At 39.1% G+C, this 20,581-nt stretch overlaps 1 protein-coding gene across 6 annotated transcripts in view; it reads left to right on the top strand.

Moving 5' to 3' along the window:
- DLG2 (discs large MAGUK scaffold protein 2) overlaps positions 1–20,581 on the top strand; it is a 2,095,027-nt gene that overhangs the window by 1,866,480 nt on the left and 207,966 nt on the right. For all 6 annotated transcript variants that reach the window (XM_017850883.1, XM_017850879.1, XM_017850882.1 and 3 more), the window contains one exon: positions 13,877–14,033. In XM_017850883.1, the coding sequence (XP_017706372.1) occupies positions 13,877–14,033 (157 nt within the window). The remainder of the gene's footprint in view (positions 1–13,876; positions 14,034–20,581) is intronic.

The raw sequence follows: 20,581 nt of genomic DNA, 5'->3' as shown, positions 1-20,581 counted from the left end.
GGGGTGAAATTTTTTTTTTTTTTTTTTTTTTTTTTTTTTTTTTTTTTTTTGCTTTGGAGATAAAATAATGATTAGAAGGTATGGTTATGAAAAGTGAGAACGTATGTAGAGCAACATAAAATTGGTTCTTTGTTTATTTTCTCAAGAAATTTAGACAAAAACAAATTGAGGTGAAACTTGGTTATTAGATTATCATATTTGATATGTGGATAAGAAAGTACTCCAAATATTTTTATATCAAACTAATTGATCTGTAGTTAATTTATGTTGCGAGAAGAAAAATTTTTAATTTATCTGTTTGATTCCATTTACCAAGGATGTTATATGTAGTCTCAGATGTGTACCTAATTCTAAGATTTACTCCAGAGAAAAGAAGGAAGAGAGAACTCAGACAAGCCAGGCATGGTGGCTCATGCCTGTAATCCCAGCACTTTGGGAGGCCGAGGCGGGCGGATCACCTGAGGTCAGGAGTTCAAGACCAGCCTGACCAACATGGAGAAACCCTGTCTCTACTAAAAAAAAAAAAAAAAAAAATTAGCCGGGCATGGTGGCACATGCCTGTAATCCCAGCTACTAGAGAGGCTGAGGCAGGAGATTCGCTTGAATCTGGGAGGTGGAGGTTGCGGTGAGCCGAGATCGTGCCATTGCACTCCAGCCTGGGCAACAAGAGCAAAACTCCATCTCAAAAAAAAAAAAAAAAGAACTCAGATCTTAGCAGTTAAATCCAAGATCTTCCATTACAGCCTCAATCAAAGCCCCTCACTTTGCTGCAGAAGTGTCTTTAGAGACCTTTAGAATTATTAATTAACCTCATTGCAGGCAATCTTGGGTTGTAGAAACAGAACAATGTAACATAAACACTTAAGGCTTACAAGTAGAAGTTACTGCATTACAAAATCTCCCCTGGGTGCACAAACATTCAGTGCCTTCACATTATCCAAGTATAAAGTCTGACTTCCTTAGGTTGACATCCATGTTCCTTCCCAGTCTGCCTCAGTCTTCTACTTTTCCTTGAGGCCAGTCCTGCACATTATTCAAACTGGGATACTCCCTGTTCTCCAAATACATCTTGCATATCTCTGCTCTGACCCTAGGTTCATGCTATGTACTGAAATACCCTCTACTTTCCTTTCCACTTTCCTAATTTCTTTTTTTTTTTTTTTTTTTTTTTTGAGACGGAGTCTCTCTGTGTCGCCCAGGCTGGAGTGCAGTGGCGCGATCTCGGCTCACTGCAAGCTCCGCCTCCCGGGTTCCCGCCATTCTCCCGCCTCAGCCTCCGAGTATCTGGGACTACAGGCGCCCGCCACCGCGCCCGGCTAGTTTTTTGTATTTTAGTAGAGACGGGGTTTCACCGTGTTAGCCGGGAGGGTCTCGATCTCCTGACCTCGTGATCCACCCGCCTCGGCCTCCCAAAGTGCTGGGATTACAGGCTTGAGCCACCGCGCCCGGCCTCACTTTCCTAATTTCTACCCATCTGTCAAGGTCTAGTTCAGATTGTACATTCTATATGACTTAATATTTATTGTTTAACACAGAGATCTTTCATCCATAATACTCACTTGGTACTTAACATATGTGGCTTTACAATATTGATTTATTACTTTATTTGTGACTATTTACCTTTCAAAGGTCATAACTTTCTATAGGGAAAGGAAATGAGTTAGCATTTACCGAGAACTTGCTGTGTGATTCTAGTATTTTTATGTTATTTCACTTCTTTCACAATGCCAGAAAATAGATATTATTTTTCACAATTAATAGCTAAAAAAGCGAAACATCAAGAAACTACACCAAGTTTACTCAAATATTTATTGATAAGATTATGATTCAAGCCTAGATCTATCTAGCTCCAATGCCCATTGTCTTTCCCAATATCACAGTACCCCATACCATCCTCCGCTAGTGGGGTTGTTTTATCCCACACAGTACCAACCACAGGATATTTAGCATATACTCTGTATCAGTGTGGTTATTATTTTGCTGAAGTCAATCTGGTCTATATTGCATATTTAATGCATAGATCCCCCTTATGATAACAGATTTATTTCTAATATTTTAATAACATGTCTTCAAATAGCAGTTCAACAAAACCCCCTATCTTTGTGTATCTGTATGATGCCCAATAATCTGTTTGACTGATTATTTGGCTAACAGACCAAATTAACTATTTAAATATGAGGCATACATTATACTGCATCCTTTTGAGGAGCTAATTCATTTAGATATAAGAAGGTTGTAATCAACCAGCAGCTTTGAAGCCTTCTGTTGTCTTTCATGTGACCACCTTTGGTATGCTCCCCTCTTCACAATTTTACTAATACATGTCTTCTCATTCTACTAAAAAAGTCTTTTAGATCTCCTCAAGGATCTCCTCTTTTTAATAATATTGTTCACATGAACACAATTGCATTTACAGAGGAATAAAGGAAAAAGGATTCCAGAAGACTAGCTGTAGACTTCCCATATGATTTCCAAGGGTAACAGATCCTTTTTGGGTTGTCGTGGTACTAGATCTGGGCCTTCCATTTACAGTCTCTGAAACTCAATTTTTGTCAGTGTATCCAGGAGTAATCAAGCTTATATGTTGTGATACCATGTTTTTAATATACAATGCAAAATGTAACTACTCAAGATACCAGAATGTGCTAAGTAGCACATTGCTCCCAATAGGAAAAACACTAGGAGAACTTATATTTTAATGAGCCGGAGGCTTGGTGAGCCTGGACTCTGAGAGGGAAATTAGCTACCCAAGTGACCCTAATGACTACTGTCATAGAGCTAGGATGGCCAGATGAGCCCATCTCATATGTTACCCCTACCACCAGGACAGCACATTTATGTTAGCCACCTGCAGCTGGAGCTGGAGAGCACCTCGATCTCACAGTGCTGGAGACCTATTGCCAAGATCTTTCTTTTACCACTCAGGTGGACTCTCCCTCCTTTATTCTCCCAGTGTATTCAGTTTTATTAATTCTGTTTGCAAGTGTAACTTCTTCCACATTCAAACACACCTCAATTAGTTCCCCAGGCCCCCTTTTTTTTCTTTTTTTTTTTTTTTTTTTTTGAGACAGACTCTCACTCTGTTGCCCAGGCTAAAGTGCAGTGATGCTATCTTGGTTTACGGCAACTTCCTCCTCCCAGGTTCAAGCAATTCTCATGCCTCAGCCACCCAAGTAGCTGGGATTACAGGCATGCACCACTGTGCCCAGCTAATTTTTTTTTTTTTTTTTTTAGTAGAGATGGAGTTTCACCATGTAGCCAGGCTGGTCTCCAACTTCTGGCCTCTAGTGATCCACCCACTTCGGCCTCCCAAAGTACTGGGATTACTACAGGCGTGAGCCACCGTGCCTGGCCCCCAGGCCCTTTTTTTATTCCTATGAGCCAAAATCAGGGTAGATATGTATCCTGGACATTGTTGAGGTGCTAATATTTTTGTACTTTATCCTTTTGTTTGGGGTGTAGCCTCACAGGGTCCTCATTTTGCTCAGGTGTCTCTGATCTAATCCCACCACTGCACTCACACACTCCTATTCATGTAGCCAGCAAATCTAGACACTAACACACTAGCTCATCACTCTTCAGTCTGCTGCTATTCTCAGTACTTGCTTTCTTCTGAGCTTGCATTTCTGCTTCATTTTCAGCCTCTGAAGATTTCTTTTACTTGCAAGCTTAGCCAAGCATTTAAAAGTATTTTATAACTATTTTATACAGAATTTTTAGCTGCTTTGTAATGAAAGGGGTTTTCAGAATATCTAATCTGCCAAATTACTGGAAATAGCATCTCAATATTTAAGTTTCTTTAAAATTTATTAGTTTTCTAGATGCCTTTAGTTCATTGTCTTATCGAAATTTCAACACTTCCCCATGAGACAAACATTATTCCCTCCATTACCCAAGCAAGGAACCCGGCCTGTAAGGGACAATCCTGGCTTCCCACAGATCCCAAGAGAGCTAGAACTAGAACTCAGTATCGTTTTTCCCAACCTCTCACTTTTTTTTTTTTTTCTTTCATGAAACAATATTTTTGTTTGTATATCTCTTATATACTCAGTCTGTACCAATTCCCAAAATTACACAAAACAAGGACCTAAATGTCCTTTGTCTTTCAGGATCATACAGATCCACAGCATAGATGGATGGGTAAATAAATTAATTTCAGGACAGTAAAGGCAGTGATAGTGGTGTGATCAATGAAAGGACAATGTGGTTTCCAAAAAGTCAATTCTTCTGGAGGTGAGGGTAGAGGGGACAGCAGAGAGGAGATGGTACCTGGCCTCAGTCTTAAAGGCCAAGTCGGACTTCTTTAGATAGATGAGAATACCAGGAAAGGCAGGCATCCTTCTAGCCAAAGCAAACAGCCTGGGCAAAGACAAGGAGGAATAACATGGAATGAGAAGCTGTGGTTGACAGCTTTGTAAGGCTGAAACATGAAGTACAAGGGGGTACAGTGAAGTTGGGTGGTGGAGAGGTAGGTGAGGTCAAAGCTTTGAATGCCTATGTAGAAGTTTAGACCTTATCCTAAAAGGTATACAGATCCTTAGAAGGCTTTTGAGCAAGAGAGAAACATGGTTAGGTATGTTCTTTAGAAAGATTAATGAAAACATGTTTATACCCTAATTCCCACTACCCAATATAGCTTCTCACCATGGAGGCTGTAGGAGTTGACTGGAGTAACTTCCCAAGCCCCCAGATGCTTAGAGTTCAAGGAATAGCCCATGAATGGCCATGAGAAAGCCTTCAGTTTAAGTAGTAATTTTCCTTTTTTTTTTTTTTTTTTTGAGACAGAGTCTCACTTTGTCACTAGGCTGGAGTACAGTGGCACAATCTCAGCTCACTGCAACCTCTGCCTCCTAGGTTCACGTGATTCTCCTGTCACAGCCTCCTGAGTAGCTAGGACTACTACAGGCACACTCTACCACACCCAGTTAATTTTCGTATTTTTAGTAGAGATGGGGTTTCACCATGTTGGCCAGGATGGTCTCAATCTCTTGACCTCATGATATGCCCACCTCGGCCTCCCAAAGTGCTGGTATTACAGGCGTGAGCCACCATGCCCTACCTTAATTTTCCTTTTTGAATCATGAACCCTCTTAAACTATCTGGTGTAAAGAGAAAAAGACAGCCCACAGCACCTCCTTTCTCCTGAAAACATCCTGACTAGTTTAGAGCACCGTCTGAGACTCCAGCTAAACAAGATTATGCTGCTGATGATCTATCACAGCTTGGAGCAGGTCAGGCTGACATTTCTCCATTCATTTAGCATCCAAAGGTTTTATAATTATAAAGACTTTTACATCACATTAAGAGAAAATAAAACTGCGTAAGTGAATATAGCACATTTCATCTAAGTGATAATGATTAAAGAATAATACCTTTTAAGAAGAAGGCTGGCCACTCCTTACTCTTGGATACTTTAGCTTGTTGCTCACATGTTTCTGTCATAGCACTTGTCCACTTCCTAGGCTTCTATAAGTGTTTGTTTACATGTGGCTCCTCCTACCCCAGGCTCTTTAATCTTTGTATTCACAGTGCCTAACACAGCATAGGTACTCCATAGATGATTGTCTATTGGAAGTTGGATGGATATATATAAGATATATATTTTTAAGTGGCTATCTAACTTTGTTTTTAAAAATGCTGATATTGTGAGTGACCAAATTCTGTCTTCTGTACATTCCATACTTAAAATATAATATGAAATTAGCTGACAGTGAGCACCTATTATGTACCAGGTACTGGAGACAAAAAGCAAATGCCAACACACGTCTGTTTTGTATAAGTCCCTGCCCTGAAGTTGCTCACTCTAGCTGGAAAGGGAGTCAAATAAACCAATCCAGTGGAATAAGCATTATGATAGATACATGAAAAGATTGCTAGGGGAGGCACCTAACCCAGCCTAGAGTAGACAGATTAAGGAAGGTATCAGGGAAAATTTTCATAAGATTACAATCCCTGAGCTAATTTCAGAATGAGAAATGAGAGATAGAATTTTGTTCCACTGTCAGTGTATAATGATGTATAATAATGATTAGTAATAGAGCCCTTGGCAATATGAATTCTGGATGACGAATAACATAGAAAATCAAAGTCCCCAAATCATTTCAGTATAAAAAGTGTTTGAGTTATTTATAAATTGTGTTTGTTTATTCAATAATCAAGTGTTGACTGAACACTCTTCTATGTGTATTAGGGATACCTAGAAATGTAAACTATGATACCTCACCTCCAGGATATTATGATCTCATTGGGGGCCACAATACTGTCACACACAAAACAATTCATAGAAATGTGGGCCATTACATTAATCAGACCCAGAGTCATTAGCCTCGGCAGTATACATGCAAAAGCAGCTGTGCCTCAAAATGTTTCACAATGGTTCATGAAGATGATGGGTCTTGGGCAGGTATAATATAAAAGGAAAAAAAGACAAAAGAGAAACAGTAAGATAAAAGGGTATTACAGAATGGGAGAAATTGAAAACTGAAGAAAAGAGATGGGCTAAATGTGGAATATTAAATGACCATGAGTCAAGTACCATTCTGAGCACAATGCAAGTGAAAAACATGAAGCCGATGTCGAATGCACCATCAAACTTCTAACAAGGCAGTCTCACACTGGCAGTTCATACCTGGATCCATAACAAACATGTTTAGTTTGACATGCACCATGCTTTTACCTTTTTTAACCTTTCTCATCTTTGAATTCTGGGAAATTTATATAAATATCTAGATTCTTGGCTTATCTTTAAAAATTAGAGAATCTATCAAGATTACTTGACATTCCTGCTTGGAGTAACTGTCCAGAGTTGAACAGCAGCAGCCCCCCTTTAGATGAAACATGTCTTCCAGTCTGCCATGTTTCCTTCTTATCCTGCTTTGCCCATTTGTGTTTTGTGATCTGTATCTGTGGAATTTAGATTTCGACATCCCTGGTTAAAATCTAGGAAGAGGGAAAGACTGTCATGTAATTAGTTATAATATGAAATGGAGACCTAAATCACTGTGGGATTTTATCCATGCATTTAATACCTATTTTCTGAGTTTCTGCCACCTGCTGGGCATCTTACTATTACTGGGGAAATGCTGGTGCCTGGGTTCTAGGAGTTTACATTTTCTTGAGAAGAATGTATGAGCAATTAGGACACACTGTAAAACATGCTGCAATAGAGGCATGTGTGGAAGACACAGTGTGGACCCAAGGAACAAGTCATCATATGTACCTGGGGATTCAGAGAAGTGATGATTGAACTGAGTTTTAAGGTGGCCTGAGCCAAATCGTAGAAGTATGAAGCAACAGGTCGAACTCAGGGCAGCACAGGGAGTTTGATGTGGTTGGAACCTAGGGTGGCTGGAGACATTTAAGCAGGGTAGTAAGATGATCTGATTTGTATTTTAGGGAGGAGAATGTATTTGGAAGATTGAAACTAGGATCAAGGAGACTTCAAGTTGGGGAGGTTATCCTAAACGTCAAAACCTGAATTAGAGGAGATGAAGGGGTTGGAGTAGATACCATGACATTCAGAGAGAGAAGAGTGCAAGGCAGCGCGGAATGAGGTATTGAACCATGTGGTTCAAATGATAAGAGCTAAGGGCAGTTAAAGTGAATCTTTGAGTGTCAATGCTTTTGGAAACTATATTCTGTAATATAATAAATATATTGTAATCCCTTTTTTAAATTAAGAATCCTCCTCTGGCTTATATATACGTTAATATATACTACTATACTTTAAATATACTTGAATTTTAGCTTAGTCTTTCAAACTTTTCACTGTTTAAGTTCCCTGTCCGTCGAATGGATGAAACACTTAACTTATAGCAAAGAGACTAGCTCTGATGCTTCTGGCTGTGTGAATGTAGACAAGCTGATTTACCTAAGCATCGACAAAATAGGACTTGTAATACTTTAAAGGGCTTTGATCCTCTAACAGGAAAAATATATGTGAAAATGCTTTAAAATCTACAGATTGCTGTAATAGGTTGTTAGTATAAGAAATTTAAATTAGAAAAAATAAATCCTTTGAAGTTGTGCTTAGGACATTAGTTACATTCCATTTTACAAATTTATTTTTTGTCATTTCTCTTCACTATTAAAATAAGTATCATAATTAACTATAATATAAAATTCTTTTTTAAAAAAAGGCATTTAAATCTTCTGAGTTGCAAAAATTCCAGATAATTTGGTTTAAAAGATTTGTTCTGATAGTTTGAAATAAATGGGGTCCAGATAAATAAAATCTACTGTCCTGCAAACATTATATGTTTTCTGTTTTTATAGACAGGAAGCAGTATACCAAAGTGCAAGGGTCACTAACAAAATGCCCCCAGATGGGTAGCATAAATGGGTGATGGCCAATGATATTTCATAATGACCTTTGAAAGCTGTCTTATTCCTGCATAAAGTCACATTGAGTATTAAACATGTAAGGATAATCTTTACTTCCATAGGAATCTTACTCTCTCCCATTTTTATTAAAATATGATTCCCTCCATAAATCTTTCATTTTCCCATTTTTGATAGGAGTATGAGTACAAGAAATACTTTTCTCTTAATTTTATAAGAAGTGCAAATGTGGTACAATGACAGCTTTTTTTTTGTCTGGGAACATGAGAAAGAGGTTAGGACTGTGGCAAACTGGTGAACGAATGACCATTCTAAAGAAGCCCATTCTCTAAACCAAGTGTTACCTCACAACAAAACTGGGAGCTAGTGTTGATGGAATGTCAGACTTTTTTCACGTGAAGCCACAAATTCATATTTTATGCAAATTTTCCTAATTTTAAACTTGGGCAACTAATTCAAACATTTGTAAATATTGTAAGTCAAATTCAGCCTTTGACTTGCTGGTTTGCAATCTCTGGTATACACCATATTCCAGATTTTGGGATTGTGAGACAGAAAATCTATGTCCTTAATCCTGCCTTTGATATTTACTAAACTAAGTTAAAAGCTTAGGCAAGTAGTCTCATTTCACTAATCTAAAAATTTGCCCTAATGATTTCTTCTTCAGGTTATTTCTTTTACTCACAATTTTATTATAAACATTTTTCAAACATAAGGAAAAGTTTAAAAATTTTACAATGAGCATCCATGTACTTGCCACCTAGATTCTACTATTAACATTTTCCTTTACTTGCTTTATCACATGCCTGCCCATCTATCCAATCATCAATCTATTTTGCTTTCTGTGTCTGTTTCAAAGTAGTTGCAAAATCAGTATACCTTTCATTTTTTTGAGGAATAAATCAAATGATTCACGTAAAGCATCAAGCACAATATCTAGCACAGGGACAAATGTCAGAGTCCTAATCACTCTCTTCCCTCCATCTATATGTACTATATAGAGCTCCAGTGTTGTTGGACCCACTAAGAATGTCTATGCATATGTTTATTCTCGAGCAAGGGGAAGATTTTGTCAGTAACCTTTTCATCAAAATTCTTTTGGCCTCTACCTTTAAAATGTATCCCCATTTCTCTCTAATCCACCCTCTTATTTAAAAAGCAAAGCAAAACAAAAAACCTTGAGTAGAAAAACACTAATGTAGGAAGACTTTAGAGTTGGAAGGGAGGCAACAGACTGTCTAGGAAAGGAAGGATACTGTAGTGAGTTCCCAGGACTGTTTCTTTCTTCTTTTTTTCTTTTGTTTGCTATGTATTTGGATGGAGCACTGGAGAAACTGCAGCCTGGAACTGCCAATAAGTACAGACAAAACAGCCCCAAGTGAAACCTGCTCCCTATAGATAAATGACTGGAAAAAACAGGTAGACTAACAGAACAGGAAAACTTTTGATAATACTGACCTACTCTAGCCAAACACCAAAGAAAAAACTGTCCCCTCAACCCTGCAGTGTCAGTAGTGCTGTGTAGAGAGCTAGATTTCTGGCTCTACCAGGGGCAGCCAGGAGAGGCAACTCGAAGATGGCCTTCCACTTCCTCCACTAGGCTATTGTTGGTAGACAGATCAAGAACTGAATTTCCATCCCCATGTGGGCATCAAATAGGCAGAACAAGGGGGTATGAGGTGGTGCTAGTCGATTCTCCACTTTCTAGTGGGGAGCTGAACTTGTGCCCTTATCCAGCAGCAACAGGCTGGAATGAGGTGGCATTAGCTGGCATTCCATTCCCCTACTTCTAATATTGATGGGGACCAGCAAGAAGCTTAACTTCTACCCCTGCACAGTGGCAATGAAGTAGAAGGAGAAAGAGGAAATCAGTACTAGTTGGAAAACCACTCTGCCTACTAGGGTAACATCAGCAGGGCCCTGTGTGGAGCTAAACTTCTACCCTCATGCAGAGGTAAGGAGGCAGAATAAGGTGGTTCAAGGCAGTGCTAGTCAGCACCCCATCTTCTCTGCCGGATTGGTGTTAGTGGATCCAAGCGGGGAGCTGAACTTCTACTCCCACCTAGTGGCAATGAGGTAGAATGAGGGGAATGCTCTGTGTTTCCCTCCCTGCTGTTTCTGTGATCAAGGGGGAGCTGAACTCCCATGCCCACCCAGCTGCAAGAGGAGTCTGTTTTACATCAAAGGAATCATTTACAAATGTAAGTCAGGTCAAGTCATTTTTCTCACAGGCTTCCCACTTCTCTCAGAGTAAAAGTCAAAGCTTTTAAAATGATCTACAGGGCCCTACAGGATTAATGCACTATGGTCTCTCTGAGAGTGGTAGGCAAAGTTCTAAGAGGGACTCGTGGTATCTACCTCCTAGTGTTATTCCCACAATTAAGTTCTTATATAAGAAAAAGGGATGATGCGGCCGGGCGCGGTGGTTCAAGCCTACAATCCCAGCACTTTGGGAGGCCGAGGCGGGCAGATCACGAGGTCAGGAGATCGAGACCATCCTGGCTAACACGGTAAAACCCCATCTCTACTAAAAAAAAAAAAAAAAAAAAAAATTAGCCACGCGTGGTGGCTGGCACCTGTAGTCCCACCTACTTGGGAGGCTGAGGCAGGAGAATGGTGTGAACCCGGGAGGCGGAGCTTGCAGTGAGCCGAGATTGTGCCACTGCACTCCAGCCTGGGTGACAGGGTGAGGACTCCGTCTCAAAAAAAAAAAAGAAAAGGGATTTTGCAAATGTAATTAAGGTTACTAATCAGTTAAGATAGGAACATTATCTGGATAGGCCTGGCCTAATCACATAAACCCCTAAAAAGCAAAGAGTTATTCAGCTAGCTGGAGAAGAGGAAGTCAGAGCTTCCAAATCTTAAGAAGATTCAATGTGCCAATGTGCCATTACTTGCTTGAAGATAGAGCCATGGGATGAGGAATGTGGATGGCTTATAGGAGCTGAGAGAGGCCCCAGTTGATGGCCAGCAAGGAAAGGGGTACCTTATTCCTTATGATGGTTAATTTCGTGTGTCAGCTTGACTGAGTCACTGAGTGTCCAGCTATTTGGTTAAACATTTTCCTCGGTATGTCTGTGAGGGTGTTTCTGGATGAGATGAACATGCAAATCAATAGACTGAGTAAGGCAGATTGTTTTCCCCAAAGTGTGTGATCCTCATCTAATCCACTGAAGGTCTGAATAGAATAAAAAAGCAATGAAAGGGTGAATTTGCTTCTTCTTCCTGGCTATCTTCAAGCTGGGACATCAGTCTTCATCTGCCTTCAGGCTTAGCTTCAGCCTGCAACTACTTAATATATATCACTGGTTCTCCTGGGTCTCCAATTTGTCAGCCACAAATCTTGAGGCCTTATCAGGCTCCATAAGTACATAAGTCAATTCCTTATTATGTATGTGTATATAATATAGATGTATGTATGTGTGTGTGTGTGTGTGCAATCTCATGTTGACTTTCTCTGAAGAACCCTAATACAATCCTACAACCACAAGAAACTGAATTCTGCCAGCAACCTACATACATCTGGAAGCAGGTTTTTCCACAGAAATTTGCAATAAAGCTCAGCCTGGCTGGCACCTTGACTTCCGCATAGGTAGACAACACAGTCAAGTCCACCCAGACTTCTGACCTACAGAACTGAAAGAGAATAATGCGTGTGGTTTTAACCTGCTAGATCTGTGGTCACTTGTTACTCAGCAATAGAAAACTAATACAGTAACTTCATTGTTTACCATTCTCCTTTCCTCGTTTACTCAGTTTAGCCACAATGGCCTCCTAGTTCTTGGACGATACCAGGCACCCTTCCATATTAGGATCTCTGTTTGTCTATTCCTTTCCTCTGGCCAGAATGTTCTTTCTTTTTATAGTGACATGACCAGTTTCCTCACCTCTTCAATTTTTTCTAAAATGTCACCTTCTCAATGCATCCTGTCCAGGCCCTCCTCGCCACAACCTATCCCTCCTACGCTATTCTGCCTTTTTTCTCTCCAAAATACTTATTGCCTTATAACATACTATATAATTGATTTATTTATTACGTCTATGATTTATTAGTCTACCTTCATTAGATTGTAAGCCTACAAGTACAGGGATATTTGTTTTGTTTGCAAACATTCTGAGCACCTGAAACACCCTCCTGGCACAGTAAGTGTTGACAAAGTATTTGTAGAATGAAATGAGTTAACTATATGTCACTTTACCTCTGACTTAATGCATTGTTACATAATTTATTACTTACAGTTCAAGTTATGATGTGCACTTTACACTCTTCCTCATAATAAGGCATATATACATAATGCATCATTTTATGCATGGAAATGTGATAGCAAGTAACAAATTATTTGTGTAGTCATTAGTATAAAATATATTGGATGGCTCTTTCTCGTTCTTACATCGTTAAGAGCTGGAAAATAGAAGATGAACTGAGATGTTTGGGAGAGGAGGGTGGGTGATACAAGTGACAACTTGGTAAACCTAAGGCTTGCAAAACACTTTCTAAAACTACTGATATAGAAAATTGAACTAAATGCCCTTTAAGACTTTACATTCTATAATTCCGTGTTATTCTGTCCTCTACACAATCAGCGAACTATTGGTTCAAGATTTGATCTCTGACCTTTTTGTTGATGATCCTCAAATCTGTATTTATAGTCCTCTCTGAAGACCCAAATTCCTGTTATTTGTCTCCAGCTGCTTCAGAACGTCTCCACCTGGATATCCCACTATTTTCTGGAACTGAGTATGTCAAAATCATACACATTCTCATGACCCTGGATTCCACTCATCTCTCCTTTTGCTAGTTACTTAGATGCTCTCTCTCCTCTTTTTCCAGTGTCTGAGTCATCTCTGAACCTACTGCTTCTCCCTTCAAATTTCCTCTCTCATGTTGCCCTTTTTAAAATTCTCATTGCTGTCACCCTTGTTCAGGCTGTGACTTCCTCGCAGCTGGATTACTAGACAACATCCTAAATGGTTTTCCCACCTCCCATCATATCTGTGCTTTCCTCTCCGTCAGCCCTCCATAGGACCATCTGTTAATTTTCCTAAAATGAATTTAAGTATTCTTAATGTCTCAGAATCTTCCAATGAGTCCCCATGGCCTACACAGTAAATTTTAATTAACAATCAAACAAACAACAAACCCACAACCTGGCACATAAGATCTTTCCTGATCTGGGCATTCAACCTAGTCTCTTGTTCCCAAAAATCCCTCCCTCCTTTTGTGTACATCTGTCATACTGAGTATTACTGTGTTGCTCAATACAAAAACAGATGTTTTAGATAAAAGAAAAGTAGAAGTAAAGGTAGTTTAAGAAATTTTTTTAGAATGAAGGAATGATTTTTGCATGGTATTTTGGTGGTTGTTACAGTGGGGAACTCAAATATCTGTCCTGATATTAGCCTCTTTCTTGATGTGCAAATGTTATCTTAGTTCGAGAAACAATTTGATAGGTAGTGCATCGCTGATATCATATGAAAGTAAAAGCAACCTAAATCTTAAATGGATCAGCCTCTGAGCTGTGTTCTCTTTCTGCAGAGAGCCTCGCAAGGTGGTCCTGCACAAAGGCTCCACTGGCCTGGGCTTCAACATTGTCGGTGGGGAAGATGGAGAAGGTATTTTTGTATCCTTCATTCTGGCTGGTGGACCAGCAGACCTAAGTGGGGAGCTCCAGAGAGGAGACCAGATCCTATCGGTGAGTATGTTTCTTTAATCTTTATTCTCTCCATATCTGATGCCATCAATGAAAAAGCCTTAACTTTCAATTATGATACCAAAAGCACCTTAATTACAAAGGAAAATGGATGAGAGCATCATGACTTCTGGTGCATGTCACAGTTTTGTTTGTTTTTGTTTTTGTTTCCTTTGAGACAGAGTCTTGCTCATTCTATTGCCCAGGCTGGAGTGCAGTGGTGCAATCTCAGCTCACTGCAACCTCTGCCTCCCAGGTTCAAGTGATTCTCCTGCCTCAGCCTCCCAAGTAGCTGGCATCACAGGCATGCACCACTGTGCCTGGCTAGTTTTTATATTTTCAGTAGAGATGGGGGCCAGAGTGGTCTCAAACTCCTGACCTCAGGTGATCTACCCACCTCAGCCTCCCAAAGTGCTGGGATTACAGGCATGAGCCGTCACGCGTGGTCTACATGTCACAGTTTAAATGGTGTTCAGGTGCTTGATGCTTGTTGCACTTACTTCCCTCAAATAAAGGTGAAGGTGCTAATATTTTCTTCTTGATGTTCCGAGACACATTTGCATCCAACAGAATGTTGAGAAGCATGCCTTTTTAAAAATGATATATTACTTCTTTTATTTTAAAAAACAGACTTTTCCCCCAAACTCATAATCATACTCTAAACACTGTACATTTATAATGTGTATAGTTTGGTGCAAATGTAAAAAAAAAAATGCGTAAGATAATGCTATATAGAGTTTGCTGATGGTACGGAGTTGTAGCAGCGGCACCACTCAACTAAATTCAAGAATTATCAGCAACAATATATTAAGCATCTTTTTTTTTTTTTGCTTTTTTATTAATTTTAATTTTATTAATGTTTCTTATATGGGCATATCACGTGATGCTGAGGTTGAGCGTACAATTGATCCCATTACCCAGATAGTGAGCCTAGTACCCAGTAGTTTTTCAATCATTTCCCTTTTCCTTCCCTCCCCACTCTAGGAGTCCCCAGTATCTATTGTTGCTAACTTTATGTCCATGAGTATCCAGTGTTTAGCTCCCACTTATAAGTAAGAACATGTGGTATTTGGCTTTCTGTTCCTATGTTAATTTGCTTAGGATAATAGCCTCCAGTGGCATCCACATTGGTGCAAAGGGCATTATTTTGTAAGTAATTTTCAAGGCTACTTTACTGAGATGAGATTGACATAGAAAAAGTTGTACATACTTAATGACAAATTTGGAGATGTGTATGCACACATGAAACCATCACACAATCTATGCCATAACACATCCATCACTCCAAAAGTTTTCTCCTGTTCTCTTCTATTTTTATTATTGTTTTCCTTTTGTGATAAGAACAATTAACATAAGATCTACCCTCTTATCAAATGTTTAAGCAGGCAGTATTGGTGACTATAGGCACTATATTGTTCAAGGGACCTCTAATTTATCTTGCATAACTATTATTTATTCTTCTCACAATCACTCTGAAAGGTACTGCCCCGTGTTCAAATGAAGATAAACTTCAAGCTAGTCAAAGTTTACCTAACTACAGAGAGTCAGAGCTGGGATTTAAATATTCCATTTTAATGCCCATTACACCTACCATATCCCTTCCCTCCCTCTTTTCATTCTTCCATTCCATTGCCACTTTCTCCCTTCCTTCTAATTTTCCTTTCCTCTTCCTTTCTTTCCCTATTTGCTTTAATTTATTCAAATGTTTATTGACTGTCTCCTTCTACTATGTCAAGCTTCCTCTTTAGTATGATAGGGTAAATCCATTGTGAGTGTTCCTGCCTATATTTTAATTTTACTAATCAAGAAAATAATAATGGAGGGTTACATAAGGAGCCAGTACTTATGGCTGATATTATGGTTCATAGTTCATAACTAAACAAAGCACTTAGTTTGTGGTTTTTCATTGTGCATTTAGAAAAATTTGTTTTCGTTTTATGGCTGTGATTTATAAATAAAATCTTATAATTGACCTTATATTTGTTAGCCACCATTCCAACCCTTCAAAAAATGGGAAAATCTCTCTCTCTCTCTCTCTCTCTCTCTCACACACACACACACACACACACACAAACACACAAACACACACACACACTTTACCTAAATAACATCATACAGTCTGTTGACTTTAGTAAGGTGTCCGGCAGTTTGCATGAATGGCATGAATGGCCTTGTCGTATGTGTCATTGCGGTCCTCTCACATATGAAGTCCTCTGGCCACTCATTAGTTCTGTGGAAGGATGTTGAGTATGGGAGAGACAGTGTAAGGTCCCTCATCAGGACCTTGTTCTGCCATCCAAGAACTGAGCATCATTCCTTAAACTACTTCCCTTACCTACTCCTTCAATACTTTCATGATATATAAGATATAACTGGCAGCTATCAAACCTTATTGTCCATGTACGTTTACATGTCTGTCTTTCTGTACTAGGTAGTAAGGTCTCTCAAAGCAAATACTCTATCTTATATGATTTTATGTCCTTAATATTTAGCACAATGCCTGGCACATAGCAGTCTCTCAAAAAAAAAAAAAAAGTGTTTATTGAACGAAAAAGTGTTGAATAAATATGGTGGCACATTAAGAAGTCACTATAGCCTGAAAGATTGACTCTAAAATTCTACCTAAAGCATACTAACATATCTTCATCATCCTGGCTTACATTCTCTATAGTGGGGTACCACTTTGTCATTTCATTACAATCAGCATTCATATCATTGTTAAATGTTCCCAGATGCAAAGCACTGTCACATGCATTAATTCTAGAGATCCTCTAAGGCATTCTAAGTGGCAGGATAGGTTGTTATTATTACTGCCATTTTCCAAATCAGGAGAAAAGAGATTCGGAGAGGCTAAATGATCTGTCTATGTCTCCAGCTACTGACATAAAGCTGAACTCAAAGTCAGTGTTCTCTCTCCTCTCAGCACAGTCTCTTTTCAAAATTTTGTCAACAGTCTCTATGGCACATCTTCCTGGTGCACACCACACTGTGTGCACATCACATTCAGGAACACATAAAACAATAAAGAACTAATACTTACATAGTACTTTTGAGTCAGTCACTATCATAAATAATTTAGTCTTCTAACAACACTATGCCTTATTATGTTCACTTTAAGGATAAAGAAATTGAGCCACAGGGATGACATTAGACTCTCTAACTCTGTTTAAGTAAAAAAAATCCACCAAGCCCCAGGCTTTATTTGTTTTAACCTCCATACATGTGAGAGAAAAAAATGAGCTAGTAATACTCTATGGCTTGACAAAGAAAACTCCCAAGTATTTCTGCTTCAAAAATAGATTTATCCATTTAAATATTATTACCAGGACCACATAGTAAATAAGGCAGCCAATCAGAATTATAGTCTTCTTAGATATTATAATTCACAGGATATAACCACAATCTTTGAAGTTCACACAGCATATCCATTTTAATGTATAACATTTGCAAATACATTTGATGAGGAAAATATCTGCTTTTTTCAGTTGAGAAAGAAGAGGGAACATTTCTCCTTAGTATATCAAAATGTATTTCACCTATAGCTAGCTAGAAAATGGCTAGTTTCAAGGTTCACTATTGGAATTTCATTGCTTAACATTGAGAGAAAAGAATAAACGGTCTTGAGAAGCTCAAGCATTACATTGTGGAAAGCAAAATGGCACAAAAGAATTACTAATGATGGAATATGGAAGATAAAATATTTTCATCTATAACTTACACTGGACATACAGGGGCAAACTACCTTCCTGGAAAATACAAAGCAAAAACTCTAAATAACAATCTAGAGCTGGCTGGGCATGGTGGCTCATGCCTATAATCCCAGCACTTTGTGATGCTGAGGCAGGCAGCTCACCTGAGGTCAGGAGTTCGAGACCAGCCTGGCCAACATGGTGAAACCCTGTCTTTAGTAAAAATTAAAAAATTACCCAGGTGTGGTGGTGCACACCTGTAGTCCCAGCTACTTGGGAGGCTGAGGCAGGAGAATTGGTTGAACCCAGGTGGCAAAGGCTGCAGTGAGCCAAGATTGCACCACTGCCCTCCAGCCTGGGTGATGGAGTGAGACTCTGTCAAAAAAAAAAGAAAAGAAAAAAAAAAAGAACCTAAATAAAATTCAATACATATTAATAGGTCATGTAAAATTAATTTGCAAATAAGTCATGTTAACAACAATGTAGTAATTTCAGAGAAAGGAAGTAGAATCCCCAGGGAAGGGATCTGGGGGATATGTCTTTGGTCTCAATTGTTCTTCATAGGTAAGAGACTTGCATAATAGACAATTAACTTTCTCATCAGGGACAGAATGTCCATTCCTACTCTCACACACAGACTATAGGATCTTCCTAGGTAATTTAGTTATTAATGGTTTACTATGTGCCAGATATTGTATATGTATGTATATGTATATAAACACATATAAATACACACATATATACACACACACACTGAAGAAAGAGAAGAGACAGTAACACGTAAAATACAGCATGTCTTAGTATATGTATTCAATAAATGTTGCTATTACTATTAACAATTCTGTTTTAAGACTGTATCTGTTGTTTTTTAAAAAGGTTCAGATACCCATGTATAAGGAAGGCCTCTTTTGGATAGTTTGGGCTGTTCCTTCTTTGGGACAGGGATTGAACTAGATTGGCATTTCCCAAAGTGTGTTTCACAGAACACTGAAACAGCAGGATTGTAATAGGTTGCTACTGTAATAGGTTCCTTTGTACAGACTTCTTCAATGAAGAACTTCTAAAAACCATGTTTACCTGTGTCCATTGGAAATCTCCTAGAGCAGATGAAGTCTGTGGTTTTCACAAATATTTTGACCACAAAACCCTTACATAAGGAGTATCTTATAGGACACCAGTAGCGGGAAATGCTTGAGTAGATTTGTTATTATTATTTGCGACGGAGTCTGGTTGTGTTGCACAGGCTGGAGTGCAGTGGTGCGATCTCGGCTCACTGCAACCTCCACCTCCTGGGTTCAAGCGATTCTCCTGCCTCAGCCTCCCGAGTAGCTGAGATTACAGGCTCCCACCACCGCGCCCGGCTAATTTTTGTAATTCCCGTAATTGACTGTTTCCTACATTCTTGCCTATACAGTAAAGGGAAGTGGCCTTTTACTATGTTTTAAGGTTATGGGTGCCATCTAGTGTTTATGCATTGTCAAAACACATTACTTAGCAACCTGAAGATGGAGGATCCTGAAGCTCCATTGTAGGGAATTTTTTCCAGGCCTACCGCTTATCTCCACCAGAATTCCAAAATTAAAGTACTGAAGATGCTCAAAGACAAAGAGATCATCATCTTGGGCTACAACCTATACATGTCTTATAAGTGATCTTTTCTAATTTCTCTTTTATGTATTCTATTTCTCAGGGATTTGTTGCAGAATGGAATTCAGTAATTGAACCATATTCTTGATGTATTCATGGAGGAGAATTTAGGGCATTCAGCATGCAGTCACATTAACTAGTGTAGTAGCCTCCTCAGGCATTCTTTCTGCAGAAGGAAAGATAGAAATGTTTCCCTTATTATTTGTTTCAGTGATTTGTTAGGAAAAAATGTGGAACAGAGCACAGAGAAGCAATACCCCTAGAAAGAGATTATTTCCTGTCTCTCCAAGCAATTGTAGTTTATTCATTCCTCAGGCATCCAAAAATGATCGCCCCAGCTGACTTGCTCACTCCAAAGCTCATTCTTGATGGACTTTAAGTATTTAACAAACTGTGTTTCAAGATACATGATTAGGAATATGTGTTGCCAGAAGTGAAATGCTGCAGCTGTTGAAGTGAAGGTATAATAGGTAACTGAATTTCCAAATTAGAATTTAAATTGCATTGTTGATTTAGAAAGAGTGAAAATGAATCACAGCTCACATGGGTATTTCAAAATTGTTCAGGTTATCTTCATGCTTAGAAATGTGCAGAGGGGAAGGACTTGATTTGCCAGGACTCTATTTTCAAATTTAATTAAATGGAATATGAGCACTACACACACTATTCACCATCTTTGGGTACTGATAAGGTCACCTTATACTGTAACCTCAAATAACATTTCTAAATCTGTTCTGGTGTTGTGGCTTCCCCCTCCCCCATGCCATCCCCAGTAAAGATGTCCCAAATTATTTCTTTGATTTCCTGAAGTGGTCCTCATATGAACCTACAAACCTCATCCCTTCAAGCTTTGCCATACCTGCCATACCTGCCATGCTCTTCCTCTCTGGCTCTGGCTCCCAGTCCCATGGAGGAACCTTGCTTTCCTAGTTTTCAGTACTGATGTTTTCTGCCTAAGAAACTCTGTCTCCCTCTGTGCGTTCCTGAAACAAGCACTCTCTGAAATACTAAAAAGGATCTGGGGCCTATGCAATGTTAGGGACAAGTCTCCTCTCCACAACTCAGTGCTATTGTTTCACCTTGTCCTCCAAGGTGAAACAGCCTAAATCAGAAATCTTATAAAAGCTTTCACCTAAGCAACACCTTCAGCTTCTCTTCGCTCATCTTCTGGAGTCACCCAAACTCCAGCAAAACCACTACCCTCCCCTCAGGAAC

The sequence above is a fragment of the Rhinopithecus bieti genome, unplaced genomic scaffold (genome assembly GCF_001698545.2).
Source record: "Rhinopithecus bieti isolate Rb0 unplaced genomic scaffold, ASM169854v2 scaffold_30846, whole genome shotgun sequence".
Taxonomy (NCBI): Eukaryota; Metazoa; Chordata; class Mammalia; order Primates; family Cercopithecidae; genus Rhinopithecus; species Rhinopithecus bieti.
Note: the sequence above shows the minus strand (reverse complement) of the source record. Positions and strands in the feature narration are given on the sequence as shown.